Genomic DNA, 26,473 nt, shown 5'->3' with positions numbered 1-26,473 from the left:
CATGTTAAAAACTGTGCAGGGAGTCGTGACCAAGTTCTGTAATGATTATGGCTTCATTAATGAGTTGATCTACTTCAGTGGTGATGTTGTGACTGGCGGTGTGCTTCTGAAAGTTGGACAAAGAGTTACTGCAATTGTGGAAGAAGATAAAATATCTCAGGAATTGAAAGCAATCAAAGTAAGATTATTATGAGTTTGGGGACTGTCTTTATTCCTGGGGGGCTTTCAATCTTGCTTCTATTAATTCAGCGTCCCTCAGGTGACCACGTATAATGAATGTAGGTGGAATTTGAAGTCCAATTCACTAGATTGAGTGGGGCATTTGTTCTTGTCTTAGTGGTTTCTGTTTATGAAAGTATAAATTGTATATCTATTCTTTGGCATTTAAAAATAAGGTTAACGGTGATAATTATTAGAGTCTATACTATCCTGAACACTTCCTTTCTTCAACCAAGTAAACAATTTTTGTATTTGTTGAAATGTAATTAGTAGGTGAACAGATATGCATTTTAATCACTTTTTCAACACAGCTTTATTGAGATACAATTTACATACCATAAGATGCTTTGGTTTTAAGGGTACATAGTTCAATTATATTTTTAGTAAATTTACAGTCATGCAACTGTTACCTCAGTACAGATATTTACCATTTTAATTCACAGTTTATCCACAGTTTCAATTATGTGTGGTGAATTGTGGTCTGAAAATATTAAGTGGAAAATTCCAGAAATAAACAATTCATAACTTTTCAATTGCTCACCATTCTGAATAATGTAATGAAATCTCACACTGTCCTGCTGTCAGTCCTGGAATGTGACTCATCCCTTTGTCCAGTGTCCCCAAGCTGTAGGTGCTCCCCGCCCATTAGTCACTTACCGTGTTTCCCCGAAAATAAGACCAGGTCTTACATTAATTTTTTCTTCAAAAGACGCATTAGAGCTGATTGTCCGGCTAGGTCTTATTTTCGGGGAAACACGGTGGTAGTCTTCTCAGTTATCGGATTGACGGTCATAGTATCACAGTGCTTGTGTTAAAGTAACCCTTATTTTATTAATAGTGGCCCCAAAGCACAAGAGTAGTGATGCTGGCAATTTGAATATGCCAAAGAGAAGCCATAAAGGAAGCACTTTATAAAGGTGAAAATTCTCACCCTTTATAAGGGAAGAAAAAAAATAGTATGCTGAGGTTGCTAAGATCTATTAGTAAGAATGAATCTTATATCTTTGAAACTGTGAAGAAGGAAAAAGAAATTCATACTAGTTTTGCCGTCCCACCTCAAACTGCAGAAGTTATGGCCACAGTGTGTGATAAGTGTTTAGTTTCGATGGAAAAGGCATTAAATTTGTGGGTGGAAGATGTGAACAGAAAATGTGTTTTGACTGATGGCAACATGTTGCTCCAGAAAGTATTGAGCCTATATGAAGACTTCAGCAAGGGATCCCCTGAAACAAGTGACACCAAGCCATTTACTGCAAGTGTTACAGGTGCCCTTGATACTGTGCTAAGGTCCAGCTGCCTGCCACTTGAAAAAGTTAAAAATCGAGAGACAAGGTTGGTGAAAAGAAAAGTAGGTTTGTTAAGAATGCCGACATGCTGGGAGGATGGCAGGCTCTAGTCCAAAGGCCACCTCCCCATTCCTAGACCAGTCAGAAGGTTTTATAAGTACACAAGAAGAACAAAGAAAAGGGGGAGTTGGTCAGGCAGGTCCGAGGGCTGATATCACTCCCTGGGGTCTGGTCTGTTTTAAGATAATGTTATCTCTGGACCACCGTGGCCTGGGGCTTTATGTGTCACCAGTAAAAACTGCAAGAGAGTTGCAAAATGGATTCTGCTGTCCAGGTGCCTGAGGATTAAGTTGCTCTTTCCAGGTTAGGATTCTTCTGATTAAATAGATTAATGAGGTATGTGTAGATTTAGGAAAGGGAACAAAACAGAATTCTTAAGTCAGTCAGTGAGAGGAGAAACAAAGAGAAAACAGCTGAATATCAGGATGGATCTAAGTGTAAACTAGTTAAGTCTAACTACAAGTGGCTAGATAGTGAGCTATGAGGTGAGTAAAACTGCAAACTAGCTAAGTCTAATTATGTTATTGATTTACTGAATTTCACCCTTACACCCTGGGTTCTTGCAATCTCCCAGATGGAAATCAAGAGACATCACCACAAGAAAGTTCAAGCAAGAGGCAAAGGTTTATTAAGCCTGTGCACAAAGGAACCAACACCGTGAAAGAGAAGGTTCCAGTGGCTCCTCCAGAGAAGCTGGGAACAGGGTTTAAAAGGGGGGAGGGGAAGGGGAGTTCCAGGGAACTGAGAGAGAAGTCTGTTTCTTTAGTCATAGGTAACACTTTTTCACATCAGACTCCTGGGCTCCAGCAGCTGGTCGCAGCTACCTTGGAGAATTCCCTCCTGCATAATAGACTCAAATTCTGGAGACCCTGAAGTATCTCCTCCTGCTTGACAAACAAACAGCACATCAGCAACACAAAATTGTACTGTGAGAACAAAAGGAGTTGAGCAAGAAGAGCGGTTAACATGTGAACAAAGATCTAATTGAGAATTAAATTAGTTAATTCTAGCTGCCACAATACTAGGGGCATTAAAATTACAAGAGGCTCTGCCACACAAGTAAGGGATGGTTGCACAGATTCAGAAATAGGTTTGGAGGGAGAAATATAAAAAATTACTGGAGAGGCTGTGTCTGCCGACAAAGAGTGTGCTGCAACATTTCCAACAAAGTTGAAGAAGTTGATTAGGGTTCAGTACTATCCGCAGTTTCAGGCATCCACTGGGGGGTCTTGGAATGTATGTATTCCGCAGATAAGTGGGGGAACTACTGTATAATCAAATTATGCTTCAGCTTTATTGTACTAATTGACACAAGCTGTGAAACTGCCTATTTGTCAATATTGACAAGGATGGAAATACTGTCAAGCTTTGAAATCTTTGCCAATCTGAAAAATGAAAGCCTGTTTCAGTTTTATTTTGCATTTCTTTAAATGTTGATGAGAGTAGAGCAACTTCTTAGAGCTGTTTTTATGTTAGGAGCATTAGAGCTATTTGTATGTTATGGAAATTAGAGCTTTGTTAGGAAATTTATCATATGAACGTTTTGCAAATATTTCCTGCAAGACTGTCTTTCAACTTTGTGGAGTTTAATTTTTACATACTTCAAATGTGTCCATCTTGTCCCCGTGGCTTTTCGGTTCAATAAAAATCCTTATAAAGGTTTACTCCATTTCATAATTTACACAAATACTCACTTAGATTTTCTTCTGAAAGTTGTTTATTTACATCTAAATAGAGTGCCTGGAGTTGATTTGGGTATAACAATTAAGAGAAGGATCCAGGTCTTGTTTTGTTATTGACTACCCTCTTATCCCCATACCTTTAATGGAATAATCCTGTTAAAAATATTTCACAGCCAAAAGTTTCTGAAAGAAAGGTTTTATTGAGCCAAATGCTCACCAGAAAAGGACTAGGTCCTGGGGCTTGCAGTCTAAACCACCACCAACAAGGCCAAGTGGAAAAGACAACATATCCGCTGTCCTGGAGTTGACAGATTTTTTTATACATTATGTTTTGGGAAAGAAAGATGTAAATTGTTTTGAAAGAATTTACATTGGCTACAGATTAGAGGGGTGGAAAAAGGTGAGGCGGGACCGTTCTAGAATAGGTGCACAACCTACTACTTTTGATTGGTTACGGGCAGCAGTCCTGAAAATTCTTGCATATGCAGGATACAGAGACATCTAGTGGTCTGCTAATAGATGCCTGGAGGTTGGTTGAGGCTTCAACAGACATTCAGGAATGTGAGCAGTCTTTTGTTAGTTGGCCCAGGGCTATTAACTACTTAACTATCCCTGTCTTTTTCTCTCAGTATGGCTGCTGTAATTTAATTTAGAACATCTCAGAATTTTTCTTTTGTCAATCCACTTTCCCCTACTGAGTTGAAGTTCCCCTTCTTTCATGCTCTACATTCCTATAGACATTTGAAACTGAGGACATCCTACTGTGTTCATTTGATTGTGTTATCTTGCCCTGGAGGTATAATCAAGTGGTTTGAAATACTGAAGCATTATAACACTTTAAAATGTTTGGGAGCCTGGTTTCCCTGTCAAAAATTTGTTTACGTTTTTGAAATTTTCCTGATCATTCTTGTGTGTTGGTTTTTCTGCATCAGTTTAAAAGTAATGTGTGTAGTTCCCCCACTCTTCAGCCACAACAACCACAATACCTGTTGGGATTTTGAAATGGGGATGAATGAGTTTATGACTGACCTATTATAGGGAGAACTGACATAATGGTAATTGCCTTTTTCTCCACAAGGCATGTCCCTCCCCTTTTATGCTTCTGAATGAATGATTTTATACTTCTTTTCCAATAGGTTCTGTATATTTCCTGCTAATTTCATTTCTCAGATTTTTAATATTTTTGTTCCATTGTCAATATACATTTTTATTTAAACTATTTATTTAAAATTATTTATTAAATTATTTATTAAAAATAAACTTAATATCAGGATAATTTAAATTATTATTAATATATTTATATATTATTTGTTCAAACTAATTTTGTCTCCTATATAGTAAAGTATTGATTTTTGTTATGTAATTTGGTAGATGGCAAACTTATTGAACTCTTTGTCCCTTTCTCAAATGATTGAGATGCACTTTGTTATTATTATTACTATTATTTAGGTAGCACTATCAACTGAATGCTTCATATAAACTTTCTCTAAATTTGAAAAGTTTTATATACACATAAAATCATACATAAATAAATCAAACTCTAGAGGGATATAAAATGAAAAGTAAAAATTGTCCTTCGTGCCCTCCTGGGCAAATTTTATTCCTGAGATATGGTGCTTTTTGTAGTTTTTACTTTTAGAAATAACAGCCCTCTTCTTGTGGGCGCCTGGATAACATGCATAATATTCTTATACCATTTCTTGACTTAGCAATGTTGTAATTGTATGAAAGCTCAAACAACAGCCAGTAAGTCAAGTGACAAAGAGTTGGGGCAAGGAAAGTGATTTTATTCAGAAAGTCAGCAAGCCAAGAATATGGCAGACTAGCATCCTAAAGAATCACCTTGAGAAAATACAGAATTGAGGCTTCTTTTATGTCAGGGGAAGGGGGAAATGGGAGGGGTTTGAGGTCAGGAGGTGATTGATAACTGCAGACATCTGGACGCTAGCAAGGGTCTGAGGCGGATGGTGAAACTTCTTTGCTTTTGGTCAACAAACGCTGGTGTTCCCAGTCATGAGGTTCCTATAAATCTTTGATAAACAATCTCCTTGGGGAGGTAGTTTCGAGCCGGGAGGTTGTTTCAGTAATTCTTAGGCTGCAGGTTAGATTCCTTTCATGATTGGTATGTCTATGTGCAGGACTAAGCAGGAGTTGCTAAATGACATATGGGAACTGGGCAGGCTCAAGCAACATGAGTCAGAAAGACAGCATTTTATTCTATTACAATATTAGCCAACATTTATTGACTTTGTATCATAAAAGATGTTCGGTTAAATTGCATTATCCATTTCTCTTCCCTTTTATCAGTATTGTATTAATTTATACAAACACACATATGTGCCACATTCTTTTTAATTCTTTTGTAGGTTACCATTGTAAGTTCAAAATCAACAAAGATAGTTAATTTTTTGACATGTATAATAAGAAATAGTATGATTTCAGGATCTTTTTTTTTTTTTTTTTATGATTTCAGGATCTTAAAAGGGAATCTTAACATCTAGGAAATATAGTATTTATGTCTATTCAACACAGATTGGCCCTTTGAATAGAATGTCATCAATTTTTAACACTCCTGTCAGTTTTAAGACACACCAATAATTTGAAAATGGAAATTTAGAGTATACATAGGTTATGGCTGTCCTTTCAGAAATGTTAAAATGGGGGGGAAATGGGCATCTTGAAATACGAGAAAGACTGGTTATAACTCTTATCTGGTTTTCACGTTATTGGAATGCATGATACTAACAGATGCTTTGAAACATCTTAGTTATGTTAAAGAAGTGTTCTCTATTACATTTCTAGATTTCTTTGAAAATCAGGGATGATGAATTTTCTAAATATTTTTCAGCACTCTCAAGATCTTCATCTAGTTTTACTTTCCTTTGAGCTACTGATGTGAAGAAAATATGAATCATTTTCCTAATACTGAGCCATTCTTACTTTATGTAAAGGATCCTCATTTGATTTTTTATAATTCTTGTAATGTCCTGCTGGATTTGCTTGCTGTCTTTTCATTTAGATGTTTGTATTTCCATAAAGGGAATTGATCTATAGCTGTGTCTTTTATGTTATTGTTATTGTTATTAGTTTTTGGAGTCATGTTACATAGTATTTATAAAAAGAATCAGGAGCTTTCCTTTATTCTTTATATTTCTGCACAATTTAACATCAGAATTATATATTCCATGAAGATTATAAAGAAGTGATCTATCAAGCCACCTTAAGACTAGCACTTCATGGGGGATAGGGTTGGGTAACTTCATTTTCTTACAAAGCTAGTCTTTTTTTGTGGTTTGTTTTAACTGAACCCTTTCTCACACTATTGAGTATCTTTTTTCTTCCTTTCTTTTTAGGTCATCCTTTTAAGGGCCAGTATCCATCAGCATTTAAACATGCTCGAATCTTGCTCACAAAATACAAGTCCTGGCCCTCAAGATCACTTCTTCTTTTAACTTCTCCTCTTACCTTTGCAGGAAAGGCAACTTGAGAGAATTGTCTATCTCTATTACCTTCTCTTCCTGTCATGTGTCATCCCACTTAAATCTGACTTCCTCATCCACCTACCCACCATGTACCCAAAACTACCCTTGCTCATATATGTGGAAATCACTTATCAAGGAATGTGAGCTGAACTCCAGGCTTTTCCTATTTTTACCCCACTGCAGCTTCCTACCCAGAAGAGCCCTCCATCTGCTGCTTCTTGGTCCACATGGATGGTTTATTCTCTGGTGTCTGAGTGTCTGAAGTCAGGGCTTCTGGTCACTAATGACGTGATTTTTTAAAAATTCAATTTAGATTTTAGGCAGTCTAAAAGGTGATGTGTGTTTGAGAGACAGAAAGATGGTCCAAGATGCTGGAGCATGGTGAGGGGGAGTGAGAGTAGTAGACAGCACCGAGGAAGAGATCGTGTATGGCCTTGTAGATTGGGATAAGCAGTTTAGGATTTACTTCAAGTGAAGCAGAAATCTATGAAAATATTTTAAACAGAGAAAAGACAGATGTCATGCATCATTAAAAATAAACATTGGCTGTTGTGTGGATAATGGATGGTAGTGAGTGAAGAAGGAAACGGGTGACATCGAATGCTTTTGCAATATTTTGGATGTAAAATGCTAGTCGCGTGGACTAGAGTGGTAAGAATAGAGGTGGTGAGAAATGGTCGGACCACGGGCATATTTTTAAGGTATTGATGTGACTTGCTGATGGATTGGATGGGTATATGAGAGAAAGTGAGGGAGTAAGAGTTATGCCAGGGGTTTTGTGGTAAGAGCACGTTAGCTCAATTGCTATTTTCTGAGATGGAGAAGATGGGAGGAGTGCAATATTTTGTGGGAAGTTTAGGACATGTTAAATTTTGTACGTGCTAAGCTTGAGACACCTGTGGGACATCCATGTCTGTAACTTAGTGTACTCAGTTTCAGGGACAAGAAATAGGAGAAGGACCTAACAAAGGAGGCTGTGATGCAGTTGTTTCAGCTGAGAGGGTGGCTGCACAGAAGCCAGGCAAAGTATTTCCAGAAGTAGGGAGTGATCAACTGGATCCAATGCTAAGAGATTGAGAATGACCATTGGATTTGGCAACCGGCGGTTGCTGGTGATCTTAAGAGCAGTTTCAGAGGAATGTTGGGGATAAAAGACTGATCAGAGGGGAATGAGGAAGGAATAAGAGATGAGAAAGTGAGTATAGACATTCTTTCAATATTTTCTGCTAGGAGGAAGAGAAAAGAAATGACACTGAGTGGGAAATAAAATCAAGGGAGGTTTATTTATCTTTTTTTTAAGACAGGAGAGTCTAGAGTATATTTGTAGAAAGAGAAAGAGAAAATTGTTAATGTAAGAAGACAAGCAATAACTGGTGGAGCAAAGTCTACATGGAGGCAAGAGGGAATGGTACCATGTGCACAGTGAAGGGGTCGGCCTTGGTTAAGGACTTGGGCGTCCCTCTTGTTATAGAAGGGAAGGCAGAGAAAGCCAGGACAGATGCCAGAAGGTTGATAAAGGAGCTTTTATTTTCTGTAGCCTTTATTTTCTCAGAAATATCTGTTTACTGATTTTGCATTAATGGAAATAAAATATTTTTGTAATTGAAAAATAAAACAATGATATTGTAGTTTTGAGGTGTAGATAGTTTCAGATTGTGGGAAGACGTATTTACTAGCTATGGCAGTGAGTTAGTGTGGAGTCAGGGAACAGAGAGCATGGGGACCTTATGGATCATCCACTTGGATATTGGCAGAAGTGGTAGTCAAGAGTTAGTTGTGAGTCTGGTGCTTCATTCCTCAATGAAAGAGAATGAGAGGAAAATAACCAAGAGATTGGCACTGGCAGCTGGGAAGCCATGGATAGAAAAATGGGAATAGGCCATGAACTAGTTTATTCAAAAAATAAACATGAAAATGAATTTACACATCCATGGATCACGTTTACATTAGAAACTTTTGAACAAGAAATTTCCACTCCTAGGAGTTTATCCTCCAGAAATAAAACAGGCAAGTAGGCAATGGGTTAGGATATAAGACAAATGTTCGACTATGTGGAATTTAATCTTTAAATTATGGCATGTCCATTCAGTGGGATTCCATATTATCCTTTAAAGTAACATTTCAGCAATCTGTTGACATATTTGTGATTATTTGATGATATGTTAATAATAAAAATAATATTAAATTTTCCCTTAAAATAGTGCATACCTATTTATGCATCGTAAAAACATATGGAGCAGGGTAAGTACCAGAACATGGTCAGTGTTTATCTTTAGATAGGTAGTAGATTTATGGATTACATGTAATTGCTTTTTCCTTTTCTAAATCTTTTATATTTTTTGCATAATGAACATGTAATATTTGTATAATTAGAAAAGTAAAGTATAAAATAAAGGCCATTATATTTTCAATAATAAAAGCTTTGAATGCCTCCTTATTATAGATAAATTAAGCCCTGATTTGACTAGCCTTTTTTAGTGCCACCCCTACTCCCGTTATTTTGCCAACTTTATCTCATGCTTTGTATCCCTAGGTACAATGATACAGAATCTTATGGTTTTCTTTCTTGTTCCTCTAACTTACGTGTCTTCTTTCCTCCCTTGCTGTTTCCCTACCAATGAACTGAACCCTACCCCCATTTGCCAGGTAAAAATCTTTCTCTTTTCACAGCCTAAGTCAAATCCCATTTTCTCCAAGAAATTGTCCTATATTTTCTCAGTCTGAAATTCTCTCCCTACTAGAAATTCCCAGAAGCCAATTTTTGCCCCCCCCCTTTTTTACCATTTGTCACAACTTGGCTTTGAATTAGTTATTTTTGTCTTTTACTGGTCTTCTGTAAAAGATTTCTATTAAAATATAGCTAACATACAATATTATATTAGTTTCAGGTGTACACCATGGTTATTTAACATTTACAGTGAATGTTTAAATAAAGAAAATTATTACAGTAAAGACACATTGCCATTAATCCCCCTCAAAATAGTCCCCCTTGTTTGTTTTTTTTTTTTTTTTAATTTATTGGGGTGACAATTGTTAGTAAAGTTACATAGATTTCAGGTGTACAATTCTGTATTACATCATCTAAAAATCCCATTGTGTGTTCACCACCCAGAATCAGTTCTCCTTCCATCACCATATATTTGTATATTGCTTTGGGTAATATGGCCATTTTATCTTATGTTGATTCTTCCAATCTCTGAACACGGAATCTCTTTCCATTTCTTTGTGTCTTCTTCAATTTCTTTCAAAAATGTCTTATAGTTTTCAGCATATAGGTCTTTCACGTCCTTGGTTAAGTTTATTCCTAGGTATTTTATTCTTTTTGCTGCAATTGCAAAAGAAATTGTTGTTTGTATTTCTTTTTCTGAGATTTCCATTGTTAGTATATAGAAATGCAATGGACTTTTGTTCGTTGTTTTTGTAGCCGGCAACTTTACTGTATTCGTTGATTGTTTCTAATAGCTTTTTGGTGGAGTCTTTAGGGTTTTCTATATATAGCATCATGTCATCTGCAAAGAATGATAATTTAACTTCTTCATTCCCAATTTGGATGCCTTTTATTTCTTTCTCTTGCCTGATTGCTCTGGCAAGGACTTCCAACACTATGTTGAAAAGCAGAGGTGATAGGGGACAGCCCTGTCATGTTCCTGAACGTAGAGCAAAGGGCTTCAGTTTTTCACCATTAATTATGAGATTAGCTGAGGGATTGTCATATATGGCCTTTATTATGTTAAGGTATTTTCCTTCTATACCCATTTTATTAAGTGTTTTAATCATAAATGGATGTTGTATCTTGTCAAATGCTTTTTCTGCATCAGTTGATATAATCATATGATTTTTGTCCTTTATTTTGTTTATGTGATGTATCACATTGATGGATTTTTTCGTATGTTGAACCATCCTTGTGCCCCGGGGATGAACCCCACTTGGACGTGATGAATAATCTTTTTAATGCATGGTTGCATTCGATTTGCTAGAATTTTGTTTAGGATTTTTGCATCTGTATTCATCAGACATATTGGTCTGTAGTTTTCTTTTTTTGTGTTGTCCTTACCAGGTTTTGGTATCAGGGTAATGTTGGCCTCATAAAATGAGTTAGGGAATACTGCCTCTTCCATTTTTTGGAAGAGTTTGAGCAGGATTGGTATTAGATCCTCTTTGAATGTTTGGTAGAATTCACTAGTGAAGCCATCTGGTCCCGGACTTTTGCTTTTAGGAAGGTTTTGGATGACTGATTCAATTTCGTTACTGGTGATCTGTCTGTTTAGATTTTCCAGTTCTTCATGGTTCAGCCTTGGAAGGCTATATGTTTCTAAGAACTTTTCCATTTCTTCTAGGTTATTGAATTTGGTGGCATATAGTCCTTCATAGTATTCTTGGATGATCCTTTGTGTTTCTGTGATGTCCGTGATAACTTCCCCTTTATCATTTCTGATTTTGTTAATTAGTGTCTTCTCTCTTTTTATCTTAGTGAGTCTAGCCAAGGGTTTGTCAATTTTGTTAATCTTTTCAAAGAAACAGCTCTTTGTCACATTAATTTTTACTATTGTCTTTTTGTTCTCTATTTCATTTAGTTCTGCTCTGATTTTTGTTATTTCCTTTCTTCTGCTGACCTTGGGTTTCATTTGTTCTTTTTCTAGTTCTTTAAGGTGTAACATGAGGTTATTTATTTTGGATTTTTCTTGTTTCTTGAGATAGGCCTGTAATGATATAAATTTCCCTCTTAAAAGTGCTCTCGCTGCATCCGAAAAATTTTAGCAGGATGTATTTTCATTGTCATTTGTTTCTATGTATCTTTTGATCTCTCCTCTAATTTCTTCTTTGACCCAGTCATTCTTTAAAAGTATGTTGTTTGATCTCCATGTATTTGTGTTTTTTCCTGCTTTCTTTTTGCAGTTGATATCCAATTTCAAAGTCTTGTGATCAGAGAATATGCTTGGTATGATGTCAATCTTGTTAAATTTGCTGAGGCTGATTTTATGTCCCAATATATGGTCTATCCTTGAGAATGTACCATGTACACTACAAAAGAATGTATAGTCTCATGTTTTAGGATGAAGTGCTCTATAAATGTCAATTATGTCCATTTCATCTAATGTGTCATTTAGGGCTGTTATTTTGTTATTTATTTTCTGTTTGGATGATCTATCCATAGCTGTCAATGATGTATTTAAGTCCCCTAGTACAATTGTGTTTTGGTCAATTTCTCCCTTTATTTCTGTTAGTAGTTGCTTGGTACATTTCAGTGCTTCCTGATAGGGGACATAAATATTGGTGACTGTTATGTCTTCTTGTTGTATAGTCTCCTTTATCAGTTTATATTCTTCATTTCTGACTGTTCTTTATGTTTTCTACCTCAATTTTTATGTTTCTTATCTCTTTGTTGAAGTTCTCCCTGACATCATTGAGTGTCCTTGTAACTAGTGTTTTGAACTCTGGGTCTGGTAGATTGCTCGTCTCCATTTTAATTCTTTTTCTGGAGTTTTGTTCTGTTCTTTTATTTGAGACACATTTGTCTCCCCATTTTGCCTCCACATGTTTGTTTCTATGTATTATGCATGTTTCTATGCTGTTATGTCTCCCAGCCTTAGTAGAATGGCCTTCTGTTGTAGGTGTTCTGTGGGGCCCAGTAACTCAGTCTTCCCTGGTTACCTGAGCTAGGTGCTCCAGGCATGTCCTTTGTTGGGTTGTGTGTTCTCTCCTTTTGTAGTTGAGCCTTGGTTGCTGTTTGCATGTCAATGGTAGGGATTGACCCTCAGGCTGATTGGTTATGGAGACTGGCCATGACTACAGTGGAGGAGTTGTTGTGCAGGGGCTGATGCTACAGAGCAGGATTTGCTTTAGCAGGTCTCTGGTGCCTGCCCAGTCTGTGCTTTGGGTGTGTCATCCTCAGAAGTTGCCAGGTGATGCTCTGCCTCAGTCCAAAGCTGGCCACCAGGCATTTTGACCACAGGGTCTCCCGGAAGGAGCCCTGCTGCAGGCCAAGTTGAGCCACAACTCGTGCCCTGTCCTGGGCCACCTGGTATGTGTCACAGAGCAATCTGCACATGGCTGCCAACCATACTGGGCTGACAGTGGCCCAGGAGAAGGCAAGCCGCAAACCGAGTCCAGCTACCACTAGTGCCAAACTTAGGGCTGTTCAACAAAGAGGTACGGGACATGCCAAAGACAGATGCTGCTTGTTTGGGTTTTGTGAACCTTTGGGAGATTTTAGGAAAGTCCACAGCGTGAGGCAAGACAGGCCATTTGTATGGAAAAGCCACTGGAAGTGGCTTGGGTGTGCCCATAAGTGGGTGGTGTCTCAGACACACAAGGGTGGAGTGGAGGAATGGTGTTAGCAAGGTTGACGGAGACTCAGCTATGGCAGCTACCTGCATCTGCACTCTGGGAGTGGGGAGGGCTCAACAAAGAAACAATGGATTCTGCCAGCACTGCTGTCTGGGAGAAAGATGCCCCTCTAGTCCTTGCCCTGAATCCAGACAATAACAGCTCCTCCCCATATGTCCCTGGCACCTTTTGAACTGCTGCTCCCGCACTGGAGCTCAGCGCAAGTGAGTTTGCCAGCAAGTAGGTCTGTGTGCAGTTTCTTTAATAGGAGTGCTTGGGATTCCAGCTACCCTTGCCTCGCTCAGCCACAATCTCCCCTGGTCTTCATAGCCAGAAGCTATGGGGACTTCTTTCCCTAGTACTTCTTTCCCTAACCCTGCCCTGGGGAGCTTAATCTGGAGCTGGGACCTCCTCACTCCTCCGTGGGGAATCTCTGTAGCCGAGATACCCCTCCCGATTTTTAATGGTTACACGTAGGTGTGGGACCAGCCTGTTCTACGTCTCTGCTCCTCCTGCCAATCTTGAGGCAGCTTCTTTTCTGTGTCTTTACTTGTAGGGCTTCAGTTCAGCTAGACTTCAGGCGATTTTCAGTGGTGGTTGTTCTGTAATTTAGTTGTAATTTTGATGTGATAGTACGAAGAGGCAAGCACAGCGTTTATGTACTCTGCCATCTTGTCGAAAATCCTGTTTTTTCTTGCCCTTTGATTGAGAATTCCTGGAGAATTCCTGGATGAAAGAAATAGTATATCTTTTATCTTTGAATCTAATACTATCAATGCATTAAAACTGGTTGGTGCACAAATAATATTTTCAGACACACGTTAAAGATACATGATAGTACAACACCAAGAGTGAATCCTCGTTTAAACTATGGGCTTTAGTTAAATATATTTTATCAATATTGCTTTATCAATTGAACACATGTACCAATTGGACAAATGCAAGATGCTCCTCGTAATAGGGGAAACAGTGGAAGAGAGGAGTATATGTGAACTTTCTGCTCAATTTTCCTAAACTGCTCTAAAAAGTAAAGCAAAAAAGACATGAGACTCAGGTATCATCTCATGTCTATGATATGTTTGTCAGATGAAATCTGTTCAGCTCTGTTTATTATAGTTGTTTAACCCATTTCTCAAAAAATGATTTAAGCATTTTTTTTTAAACTTTTGTTATATTTGGAGTAATTGTTTCTTTACCTCACAGGTGGATCCTTTCTGTGATAATTACCATGACAATGGACTGTCAGACTCCTGTACTGGAGTTTCGTCTGGCTGTCTTACCTGTCGAATGGATGGTGCTGACCACACAGCTTACTTCTCTCTAGATGTTGTTTGTAAAGGTACAATTTGTGTGTGTTTTTTTTAATTTAAAGTTAGGTTTTACCTATTTTTTAATTTCATAGGCTGGATTTGGAGATCGTTATAGGCATCATTTACAGGGTCAACTCTGGGACATGCTTATTTGGTGAGAGGATTTTAGTGCTAGAACTACTTCAGTGTCCTTGGCTCCATTCATAATAATACTCCATTTGAATATTTGAGGTGGACCTTTGGAATTGAAAATAATGTACAGCAAGGGACAGATATATAATGTTTTTAAAACTCATTTTATCGTTTGTTGCATTTTCTTTTCTTTTTTTATTTTTATCGGGGAACTGTGTTTTTCCAGGACCCATCAGCTCCAAGTCAAGCCGTTGTTTTCAATCCAGTTGTGGAGGATGCAGCTCGCTGGCCCATGTGGGAATCAAACCAGCGACGTTAGTGCTATGAGCACCGCACTCTAACCAACTGAGCCAATAGGCCGCCCCCTCATTTGTTGCATTTTCATTTATTGGATGTAGTTACTAGTATTTGTGTAGTTTTTCCACTCAAATAAGCATTGAATTTCTTATTTAACTGAATGATATTACATGTATACAAGGATACTATATTTTCAAATACTTCAAATGCTTTAAAATAAGGTTTGGAGATAGCTTTGTACCTTTCTGTTGGTTCGCAAACTAGCCCCTGAACACAGAGGGCAAGGAGAGATGGAAGAAAGAGGCAGGCCACTCCAGATTGGTAGGCGGCAGGTTTAATAAGTAAGGGAATTTATAGCCCAGGTTTGTCTTGGGCTTCTCAAGACAAGTAGGTCTCCGCACCTGCCAGCCAGCATCTTAAGAGCTTATATAGAGGCCTTAATGGGGTTCAGTCTCTATTCTGTTCAGATGGTCTCAAAATACCTTACTCTCTCAAGGCTGCGTCCTTGAAATGGCTCTTGCTATGGGAATAGTGGGTGGAATGTTCATTCCAAGGACGGGGAGGGGGTGAAGAGCCTCCCATTGCTTGGGTCCAGCTCAAGGTTTGACTAATGATCATGTCCTCTCGATGACTTCCTCCAACACTTTCCGTGTGTGTGTGTGTGTATTCATTGTTGAATTCTATTTGTAATTATCAGATATAACATTTTGGTTTTTTATGCCTAAAGCAATAATTTGTTAATTTGTTTATGCTATTTGAGTTTAATTCACCTCGAGATAGAGTGCCAGATATTGGCAAGACCAAGATAAATATGACTTTATTAAAACCTGCCTGCAAAGAGCTCATATTCTAATTGAGAGAGACAGATGTATGAATACATAAAAAGAACATGATGGAAACATTACTGAGCAGAGGACAGAGAATGATTGACCATTATGGGAAGAACTGGAGAAGGCTGCCTGGGCAAGGTGCTCTCCGAGCTGGACTCCAGACACTGCCAAGCCCTTGACAGGCTGGATTTTTTTTTTTAACTTTTTTCTTAATTAAAATTTATTGGGGTGTCAATTGTTAGTAAAGTTACATAGATTTCAGGTGTACAATTCTGTATTACATCATCTATATATCACATTGTGTGTTCACCACCCAGAGTCAGTTCTCCTTCCATCACCATATATTTGACAGGCTGGATTTTGAAAGATAAATAGAGGTAAAAATTTTGTACCTGTTTAAGTCCAATTTGCTGCCATTAAGTTTGGATACAAAAGAGGAAGTTAGTTCAGCCACACCAGACAGCTTTCTATTTTACTTTTATTGGAAGTAAAAGCCAGGACTTGACCTGAGTTGTTAACTCTGGAAGTCTCCAAAGGTTACTGTCTGTCTGGTGGCAGCTAGGATTTTAAGATTCATTTAGTTAAAACTACCCAATTCTAGAAGAAAAGGCCTCTAATTGCTGAACTCCAAAGGCAATTTCTTGGTCCTTATAACCATATCAACAGGAAGTCACCACTAATGGTAGCCCTCACTAGGTTCTCAAGATGAGAAGCACTTGAATATGTTTGTAATGCCAAAGAGATTAATTGAAGGTGAAGAAGCTATCAGGAAGGACTGCTGGAAAAAGGTTTCTGGGCGGAAAGAGAGGGTGGGACCGAAAGCATAGGTAGAGGGATTTACTGCTGCAAAATAGTGAATTGGAGTAAAAACATCTTTTTTTTTTGGGGGGGGGGGGGGAGATTGATTGTTGATTTAAAAAACCTGAGCAGCTAATCAGTCATTCTTAGAATTGTCAAAATAGCAGGTGTTAATCTGCTTATGAAACCCAATGAAAATGGCAAAAAAACCCCACACAATTTAAAACATAATAGGATTCTAAAAGAAGGAAAATATTTTTTTTGTCTCACATAATGGGGAGTTAGTTTATTTTATTTTATTATTTGTGTTCATTCAATAGATATTTGAGTGCCTCACTCTGTTCCAGGTACTATTTGCATTCTAATGAGGTAGACCCCAGACAATCAGCGAGTAAGCAAAAAGAAAAAATAAATAGATTGTTTTCTGCTCTCCAGGATTTGAACAAGGTACTGTGATAGTAAAACTGAGAGTAGGGTGGGTTGCGGTTTACTGTAGATAGCATATTAGGGAAAGCCTCTCTGAGGAGGTGACTCTTCAGCTGAGACTGGAAGACTAAGAAGGAGCCAGCTGGGGAAAATATTCCAACCAGGGAAGAGTCATTGTAAAAGTCCTGAGGTGGAAAAAAATCTTGGCATTTCCTAGGAACTAAAGGGAGGACAGGGTGGCTAGAGTGTGATGAGTGTATGTGGTATGACTTGAATGAGGGAATAGTGTGAAACAAGATTGTAAATGTCAGTGGGATCCAAATGGTGTATAATCTGGTACTGTGTTAAGTACAGAATTTACATCATCAGATTTAATCCTATCAGGAGCTTTCTGAGATAACCTTGGTGTGGTCAGTTCTAATAGGATGGTATAGATGAAAAAAATTGTAAGTAGGTTGAGGAATGAGTGAGAGGTGAAAATATGCAGAGCATGTGTGACAGGAGTGTGTGAGAGGGAGTAGTATTTTCATGTAAACAACCTAGAGTATCTCACATTTCCCAGTGATCCTGCCAACTTAATGGCCTGGTAGAATCTTGCCATTTTTAGGCCCGTGACACGGGCCACGACATGACTTACTGGTCCACCAAGTGGTTGGCGGGGCCAACAGCATCTCTTACCTCCTATTTCTCCCTGAGACTGGTTGGAGTTAACTGTTCCTAGTCACTCATGTCCAAGGACACTTTGTTTTATCATAAAGCACCCTCCATGTGGTCCTTGGAAGGGAAAAGTTAGTTATCTTGTGCCTGGAAAGAGTTTGGGAAAGAGAGGTAGATTATTGCTGACTGTAGTTCAGATTTTACCATGACAGTGAGAACTCTGTTGACTGCAGTGGGAATTATGAAGTGGAAGTTGATCATACTGGCTCAAGTTTTTGTCTTTTTATTAACCAAGTTTTTAAAAATACAGAAAATTTGAAAGAATTTTACAGTGAATAACCATGGAACTACCACCTGGAATCTGTCATTAATGTTTTCATTATACTTGTTTTACCACATATGTATCCTTTCAGTCATCATTCCATCCAACCATCAGTGTATCTTATGTTTTTGAAAGTAAACTGTAAACATTTATATAGTTTCTCCTGAATACTTCAAAATGTATATCAGCAACTCAAGTTCAATAATTGTTTATGGATTTTTCTGAGTTTCTCTGGGTTTTGACAAGTGCATATACCTAAACACTACCCTCATGCCCTTCCCCAGTCAATCGCTGTCCCCACTTCCCAGGAAAACAACATTCTGGTTTTTTTTCCACTATAGATTTAATTTTCCTGTGTAGAATTTTATGTAATGGAATACTCTTTTGTGTAAAACATTTTTCACTCAGAAGAATATTTTTAGATTCATCTATATTGTTGCATATGTGTGTAGTTCATTCCATTTTATTGAATATATCAGTTTCTCCATTTTCCTGTTTGTTGTTGTTTATTTCTTTGTTCATTTGTTTTTACTTTACATGGCTTTTTAGTTTATTTTTTGGTGGTAGACCAGGAAGGTTGTGTAGTCAAGGATAGAGAGACAAGAAATGACATTTAGCAAGCATTTACTATATGACAAGCATAGTTTAAGCACAGTACCCACTGAAACTCAGGCAAGTGTGAACATTTTCATTTTTGTGTTTTAGCTACTACCTAAAACAATAGAGTTGAAACATATGATTAACTCACTTTGAAATTGGTCCCAACTAATCAGAAACAGTATATAAAATTTCAGCTGTGACTTTGAGGAGCTCCCCTAAGACCTGTGACTACATATAACTATATAACTAACTAAATATATGAGGGCATGCCTTCCACTTGATCCATTATTCAAAAGTTGTTGAAGCTGAAGTGCTCAGATGTGCAAGAGATAACTTACCTGCCACCCGGGGCATGCAGTGGAGACAGGCTGTTGGATGCGTTGGTTAAGCTGGTGAATCAGTTCATTGGAGATCTGTTAAGAGAGTCTGTACTGTAAATTGCAGAGTTGGAGTTCAGTCCCAGACATCTCTGACTCCAAATGCCATCTCCTAAAATACTTAACTATGTCGACGTAAGAAATGTCCAAACCTGTAGAGAATATTTATGAGTTTGTTAGAGCCAAACTGACAATTGCCAGGAAGCAAAATTTCAACAAATTGAGAAAATGCTCTCTATTTTCCTGTTGAAGGTCGTGCTAGCTGTTATCAGCTTTTGGCTATACTGAGTAAAATTGCTGAAAAAAAACAAGTCTTTTGTGGGCCTGTGATTATGTTTGTCACGGCTAAATGCTCAGGACTAGGAATGAAGCTGCTGAATCATAATTTAAGGAAAAACATAAATCTAGGGAACCATAGGTTGAAATTTTATATAGAGTGTACTGGGAAGGTTTTACTGAAAAAGTAAATTTTCAGTAAAGACCTGAAGGGTCAGTGAAGACATGAGCCACAGAGGAATTTAGAGGTAATTGTAAGGATTTGGCCTTTTGGAGGGTTGTGAGCAGTGATGTGATATGAGGTGAGTTATGTTTTAAGATTTTCACTCTGGCTGTCATGTTCAGAACACACTATATGGGACAAGGATGGAATTGGGAAGACAAGTTAGAATCTGTTGCAATAGTCCTGGGGCACGGTGATGGAGACTTGACTAAAGTTAGTGGAGGCTGCAGGGACTGATTTGATTCCAGAAATATTTTGAAGGTAGAAATGAAAGTATTGGCTAATGGATTGGACATTTGGTGTGAAGAAAAGAAGAGTGAAACTTCTAAGGTTTTGTTTGAGTAATGGTAAGGGTAGGGTTTCCATTTTGGAAATGTGGAAAGATTGAGATGCAATATTGAATACATGAGAAGAACAGCAAGAGCTCAGCATTAGACAAAATAATTTGACTAAGTACTTGGATATATGAATCTGAAGTTGATTAGAGCTGCAGTTATATACATATTAGACATATTGGAGTTATCAGGCTACAGATATTATACAAAGCCACACAAAAGAAACGTGTATAGGAGAGAGAAAGGGAGAGAGGTGTCCAGTACGTGTCTTGGGTCATTCTAAAATTTAGTTGTAACTTCTTTTTTTTTTTTTTAATTTTATTTTATTAAATTTATTGGGGTGACAATTGTTAGTAAAATTACATAGATTTCAGGTGTACAATTCTGTATTACATCATCTATAAATCCCATTGTGTGTTCATCACCCAGAGTCAGTTCTCCTTCCATCACCATATATTCGATCCCCCTTACCCTCATCTCCCACCCCCACCCCCGCCCCCCTTACCCTCTGGCAACCACTAAACTATTGTCTGTGTCTATGAGTTTCTGTTTCTCATTTGTTTGTCTTGTTCTTTTGTTGTTTTTGGTTTATATACCACATATCAGTGAAATCACATGGTTCTCTGCTTTTTCTGTCTGACTTGTTTCGCTCAGCATTACTCTCTCAAGATCCATCCATGTTGTCACAAATGTTCCTATATCATCTTTTCTTACTGCGAATAGTATTCCATTGTGTATATATACCACAACTTCTTTATCCATTCATCTATCGAAGGACATTTTGGTTGTTTCCATGTCTTGGCCACCGTAAACAAAGCTGCAATGAACATTGGAGCACACGTGTCTTTATCTCTAAATGTTTTCAGATTTTTGGGTAGATACCCAGGAGAGGATTGCTGGGTCATATGGCAATTCTATTCGTAATTTTTTGAGGAACCTCCACACTGCCTTCCATAACGGCTGCACCAGTCTGCATTCCCACCAACAGTGTATGAGGGTTCCTTTTTCTCCACAGCCTCTCCAACATTTGTTACTATTTGTCTTGTTGATGATAGCCATTCTGACTGGGGTGAGGTGATATCTCATTGTGGTTTTGATTTGCATTTCTCTGATGATTAGTGATGTTGAGCATATTTTCATATGTCTATTTGCCATTTGTATGTCCTCTTTGGAGAAATGTCTCTTCAAGTCCTCTGCCCATTTTTCAATTGGGTTGTTTGTTTTTATGTTGTTGAGTTGCATTAGTTCCTTGTATATTCTGGATACTAGCCCCTTATCGGAGGCACTGTTGGCAAAAATCTTCTCCCATTCAGTTGGTGGCCTCTTTATTTTGTCAATGGTTTCTTTTGCTGTGCAGAAGCTTTTAAGTTTCATATAGTCCCATTCGTTTATTTTAGCTTTTACTTCCATTGCCTTTGGAGTCAAGTTCATAAAATGCTCTTTGAACCCAAGGTCCATAAGTTTAGTACCTATGTTTTCTTCTATGCAGTTTATTGTGTCAGGTCTTATGCTTAAGTCTTTGATCCATTTTGAATTAACTTTGGTACATGGTGACAAATAGCAGTCCAGTTTCATTCTTTTGCACGTGGCTATCCAATTCTCCCAGCACCATTTATTGAAGAGGCTGTCTTTGCTCCATTGTATGTTTTAGCTTCTTTGTCAAAAATTATCTGTCCATATTTATGTGGTTTTATTTCTGGGTTCTCAATTCTATTCCATTGGTCTATGTGTCTGTTTTTCTGCCAATACCATGCTGTTTTGATTATTGTAGCCCTGTAGTACAAGCCAAAGTCAGGAAGTGTGATACCTCCATTATTGTTCTTTTTCTTAAGATTGCTTTGGCTATTCGGGGTCTTTTGTGGTTCCAAACAAATCTGATGATTTTTGTTCTATTTCTTTAAAATATGCCATTGGGATTTTGATGGGGATTGCATTGAATCTGTATATTGCTTTGGGTAATATGGCCATTTTAACTATGTTGATTCTTCCAATCCATGAGCACGGAATGTCTTTCCATTTCTTTGTGTCTTCTTCAATTTCTTTCAAAAATGTCTTATAGTTTTCAGCATATAGGTCTTTCACATCCTTGGTTAAGTTTATTCCTAGGTATTTTATTCTTTTTGCTGCAATTGCAAAAGGAATTGTTTTTTGTATTTCTTTTTCTGAGATTTCATTGTTAGTATATAGGAAGGCAATGGACTTTTGTGCGTTGATTTTGTAGCCGCAACTTTACTGTATTCGTTGATTGTTTCTAATAGCTTTTTGGTGGAGTCTTTAGGGTTTTCTATATATAGCATCATGTCATCTGCAAAGAGTGATAATTTAACTTCTTCATTCCCAATTTGGATGCCTTTTATTTCTTTCTCTTGCCTGATTGCTCTGGCAAGGACTTCCAACACTATGTTGAAAAGCAGAGGTGATAGGGGACATCCCTGTCGTGTTCCTGAACGTAGAGCAAAGGGCTTCAGTTTTTCTCCATTAATTATGAGATTAGCAGAGGGCTTGTCATATATGGCCTTTATTATATTAAGGTATTTTCCTTCTATACCCATTTTATTAAGTGTTTTAATCATAAATGGATGTTGTATCTTGTCAAATGCTTTTTCTGCATCAATTGATATAATCATATGATTTTTGTCCTTTATTTTGTTTATGTGATGTATCACATTGATGGATTTGCGTATGTTGAACCATCCTTGTGCCCCGGGGATGAACCCCACTTGGTCGTGATGAATAATCTTTTTAATGCATTGTTGTATTCGATTTGCTAGAATTTCATTTAGGATTTTTGCATCGGTATTCATTAGAGATATTGATCTGTAGTTTTCTTTTTTTGTGCTGTCCTTACCAGGTTTTGGTATCAGGGTAATGTTGGCCTCATAAAATGAGTTAGGGAGTACTATCTCTTCTTCAATTTTTTGGAAGAGATTGTGCAGAATTGGTATTAGTTCCTCTTTGAAGGTTTGGTAGAATTCACTAGTGAAGCCATCTGGTCCCGGACTTTTGCTTTTGGGAAGGTTTTGGATGACTGATTCAATTTCGTTACTGGTGATCGGTCTGTTTAGATTTTCCAGTTCTTCATGGTTCAGCCTTGGAAGGCTATATGTTTCTAAGAACTTGTCAACAATTTGGTGGCATATAGTCCTTCATAGTATTCTTGGATGATCCTTTGTATTTCTGTGGTGTCCGTGATAACTTCCCCTTTTACGTTTCTGATTTTGTTAATCAGTGTCTTCTCTCTTTTTATCTTAGTAAGTCTAGCCAAGGGTTTGTCAATTTTGTTAATCTTTTCAAAGAACCAGCTCTTTGTCATATTAATTTTTTCTATTGTCTTTTTGTTCTCTATTTCATTTAGTTCTGCTCTAATTTTTGTTATTTCCTTTCTTCTGCTGACCTTGGGTTTTACTTGTTCTTCTTTTTCTAGTTCTTTAAGGTGTAACATGAGGTTATTTATTTGGGAGTTTTCTTGTTTCTTGAGATAGGCCTGTAATGAGATAAATTTACCTCTTAAAACTGCTTTTGCTGCATCCCAAAAATTTTGGTAGGATGTATTTTCATTGTCATTTGTTTCTATGTATCTTTTGATCTCTCCTCTAACTTCTTCTTTGACCCAGTCCTTCTTTAAAAGTATGTTGTTTAATCTCCATGTATTTGTGTTTTTCCTCGCTTTCTTTTTACAGTTGATATCCAATTTCAAAGCCTTGTGATCAGAGAATATGCATGGTATGATTTCAATCTTCTTAAATTTGTTGAGACTGATTTTATGTCCCAATATATGGTCTATCCTTGAGAATGTTCCATGTACACTAGAAAAGAATGTATAGTCTGATGTTTTAGGATGAAGTGCTCTATAAATGTCAATTATGTCCATTTCATCTAATGTGTCATTTAGGGCTACTATTTCGTTATTTATTTTCTGTTTGGATGATCTATCCATAGCTGTCAATGATGTATTTAAGTCCCCTAGTATAATTGTGTTTTGGTCAATTTCTCCCTTTAGTTCTGTTAGTAGTTGCTTGGTGTATTTGGTGCTCCCTGATTGGGGGCATAAATATTGATGACTGTTATGTCTTCTTGTTGTACAGTCCCTTCACCATTATGAAATGTCCATCTTTGTCTCTTGTTATCTTTTTCACCTTGAAGTCTGTTTCATCTGATATCATTATGGCTACACCTGATTTTCTCTGGGTACCATTTGCTTGGAGTGTCAATTTCCACCCTTTCACTTTGAGTCTATGCTTGTCCTTGTAGCTGAGATGTGTCTCTTGGAGACAGCATATGGTTGGGTTTAGTTTTTTGATCCAATCTGCTACTCTGTGCCTTTTTATTGGTGAGTTCAGTCCATTTACATTTATGGTGATTATTGATATGTGAGGATTTCCTGTCATTCTATCTTTAGTTTTCTGGTAAGGCTGTGTCTCCATTGTTTCTTTGCCTTTTTGTTGTTGTCTATTATTTCTGTGTGGTGGTATTCTATGATGTTTCCCTCTGTTTCTTCTTTTATTTCTGTATATATTTCAATTCTGGATTTATTTTGAGTGGTTACTCTTAAGTTTATGTAAAAGAAAGTTTGATATTTAGAGTATTCCATTTTCTTCAGCACGCTTACTTTCTCCATTCCCATATAGTTGTAACTTCTAATCAAGGAAGAACAAGGAAAGGACTATGAAGAAACTAGGAAATTCTGGGTCATAGGGTACAGAAATGTTTAGTTAGTAGATATTGCCAACTTTCTAAAGTGGTTGTACCAATTTTCACTTCCAGTATCAATATTTGAAAATTCCATTTGCCTCAAGTCCTCCATGATACCTTTGTATCCTGTGTGTGACTCACTTTTAACTAATTGTGAAAATCTGTAAATATTTGTTTATAACTGTAAAATGTGAAATATATAGAATTCATCATTTGTCCAAAACACGTGAGAAAGTTGTTTCTCTCTGTAGCAATGTGTTCTCTTGCTACTTCTACCACTAATAGCAATCAACATTTATTTGGTGCTGGTTGTATACCAGGCACTGTTCTGTGAGTTTTATATGTGTTCATTAATTGTTCGTTCAACTCTGTGTGGTAAGTACTACTATTATGCTTCTCATTTTATAGATGAAGAAATCGAGGTACAGAGAGGTTAAGTAACTTGACCAACGTTGCAAATTGAGTAAGCAGCAGTATCAAGGTTTGAACCCAGCCAGTCGGATTCGTACTTGTGCTCTTACTTGTGTATTTTCCTGCCTCTTCAGAAGGAGTTGTGAATGCCCAATGGTTTAATAAATCCTGTGCTGCTCTCAGAAAGATTGCCTTGGGATGCCCACTTGACACTTTTGCCCAACCAACTTTGTTAATCAGTAGAGAGAATCAATGCCTAATGGATGGTAAACTTCCTTGCTGACAGGACAATTTACAGGTTACCTGTTTTAAAATGTTTAAAATGTACCTTTAATGTAATAGAAACTATTTTAGGGTACTACAATGTTGAAGTAACTTGTGAAATTTAACACTACCAAAAATAAGAGCTAATTCCAACTTCATTTCTCTCCATGGCTGTTTTAGATTTTCAGCCATATCAGGGTGACCGAGTAGAAGTTGCGTTTTCCATCCAGCCAGACACGCGGAAGAGAAAGGCCATCTCTGTAAAGCCTCTGAGACACAAGCATGTGCATGAGGTAGTTTGTTTGCATGTTGCTCTTCTTATTTGTTTCTGCTTCTCCTTCCTGTAGTGACAATGTTTGCTTCTCAGGATTCTATTGGGTGTGTTAAAAGACCTAAAAGAAAATACATTCTTTGCCAAAATGGAGTTGATTATCTTATTGAAAAGGCTGTGCTTCTTCTGAGAGGAAATAATTAGAGAATAATATAGAATACACATATAATTAAGATCTAAATCATGTAGTTTCTTTGGGAAGTATTAAAAAGTTCTGAGAGCAACAAGAACAGCAAACAAATTGTGTTCAGGGAATTGCTGGGAAAGAATGAATGGAGTGGGTTGTGTGACTAGAGGTTACACTAAATGTTGGGTATGATTTGGCTAGTAGAGACTGAAAATGAGTGGGAAATTTATTCTGCACAAAGGTGTAGGTGAAGCTTGCGCAGACCCTGTTACAGTGTCTGATGCTTTTACATAAACATTTCCATTATTCACGTTTACAGGCCTGCATTACCAGCCTATCTGGAAGAAGTGGGGTGATAGATGATAGCATCTTTTTCACCTTGGATTCTCTGAAACTTCCTGATGGATACACACCTCAACTATCTGACATCGTTAACGTGGTTGCAGTGGAGAGCATTCAGTCCTGTTATACTTGGAGAGCAATTTCTATGATTCTAGTGAAAAAGTGTTAATAAGAAAATGACATTTTTATTCCCTGTGCAGCTTTTCTTCTCTTGGCAGTACAGGGCTTGGTTTAAATGTGTTTTGAAAAAAAAAAAAATAGTTTAGTAAACCTCAACAATGAATTCAAATACAACCTTTTAAAATCCTGTGTGGGTTGGGTAAATAGAGTGTATCTTCTGAAGAATGTTCAGCATTTTTCATTATTGATTAAAGTCATTTTCATCTTAATACTTTGTAATAATTGTGGTTTTATAATTTTCTCGTTTTAAGTGGCTCTGTTTATTTTTTATTTTATATTTTTATTATTTTTTATTAGTTTCAGGTGTACAAAACAACATAGTGATTAGACATTTATACCCCTCAAAGTGATAACCCCCCAAGCCTACTACCCCTCAGACATCATACATAGCTATTACAATACCATTGACTATATTCCCTATTCTGTACTTTACATTCCGTGACTATATATATTATAGTTGACATTCAATATTATTCTACTTCAGCTT

The 26,473-nt window shown here is 37.3% G+C and overlaps 1 protein-coding gene across 1 annotated transcript; it reads left to right on the top strand.

The window, feature by feature from the left end:
- On the top strand, positions 1-26,075 carry CT55 (cancer/testis antigen 55). Its single transcript, XM_019719935.2, has 4 exons — positions 1-178; positions 14,260-14,395; positions 25,187-25,299; positions 25,784-26,075. Exons 1-4 carry the CDS (start codon positions 2-4, stop codon positions 25,973-25,975), a joined length of 618 nt encoding a protein of 205 aa, XP_019575494.2. The 5' UTR covers position 1; the 3' UTR covers positions 25,976-26,075.
- The last annotated feature ends 398 nt before the right edge of the window (positions 26,076-26,473 follow it).

Source organism: Rhinolophus sinicus, chromosome X (genome assembly GCF_036562045.2).
Source record: "Rhinolophus sinicus isolate RSC01 chromosome X, ASM3656204v1, whole genome shotgun sequence".
In the NCBI taxonomy this organism is placed as follows: Eukaryota; Metazoa; Chordata; class Mammalia; order Chiroptera; family Rhinolophidae; genus Rhinolophus; species Rhinolophus sinicus.
The sequence above is the reverse complement of the archived record's forward strand: the minus strand, read 5'-3'. Positions and strand labels throughout refer to the sequence as shown.

Excerpts from the sequence above, each read along its gene's own strand:
- CT55 (XM_019719935.2), top strand. The coding sequence starts at position 2 with ATGTTAAAAACTGTGCAGGGAGTCGTGACCAAGTTCTGTAATGATTAT. Across the intron at positions 179-14,259 it reads AGGAATTGAAAGCAATCAAA|GTGGATCCTTTCTGTGATAA; the intron begins GTAAGATTATTA and ends TTTACCTCACAG. Across the intron at positions 25,300-25,783 it reads GACACAAGCATGTGCATGAG|GCCTGCATTACCAGCCTATC; the intron begins GTAGTTTGTTTG and ends TCACGTTTACAG.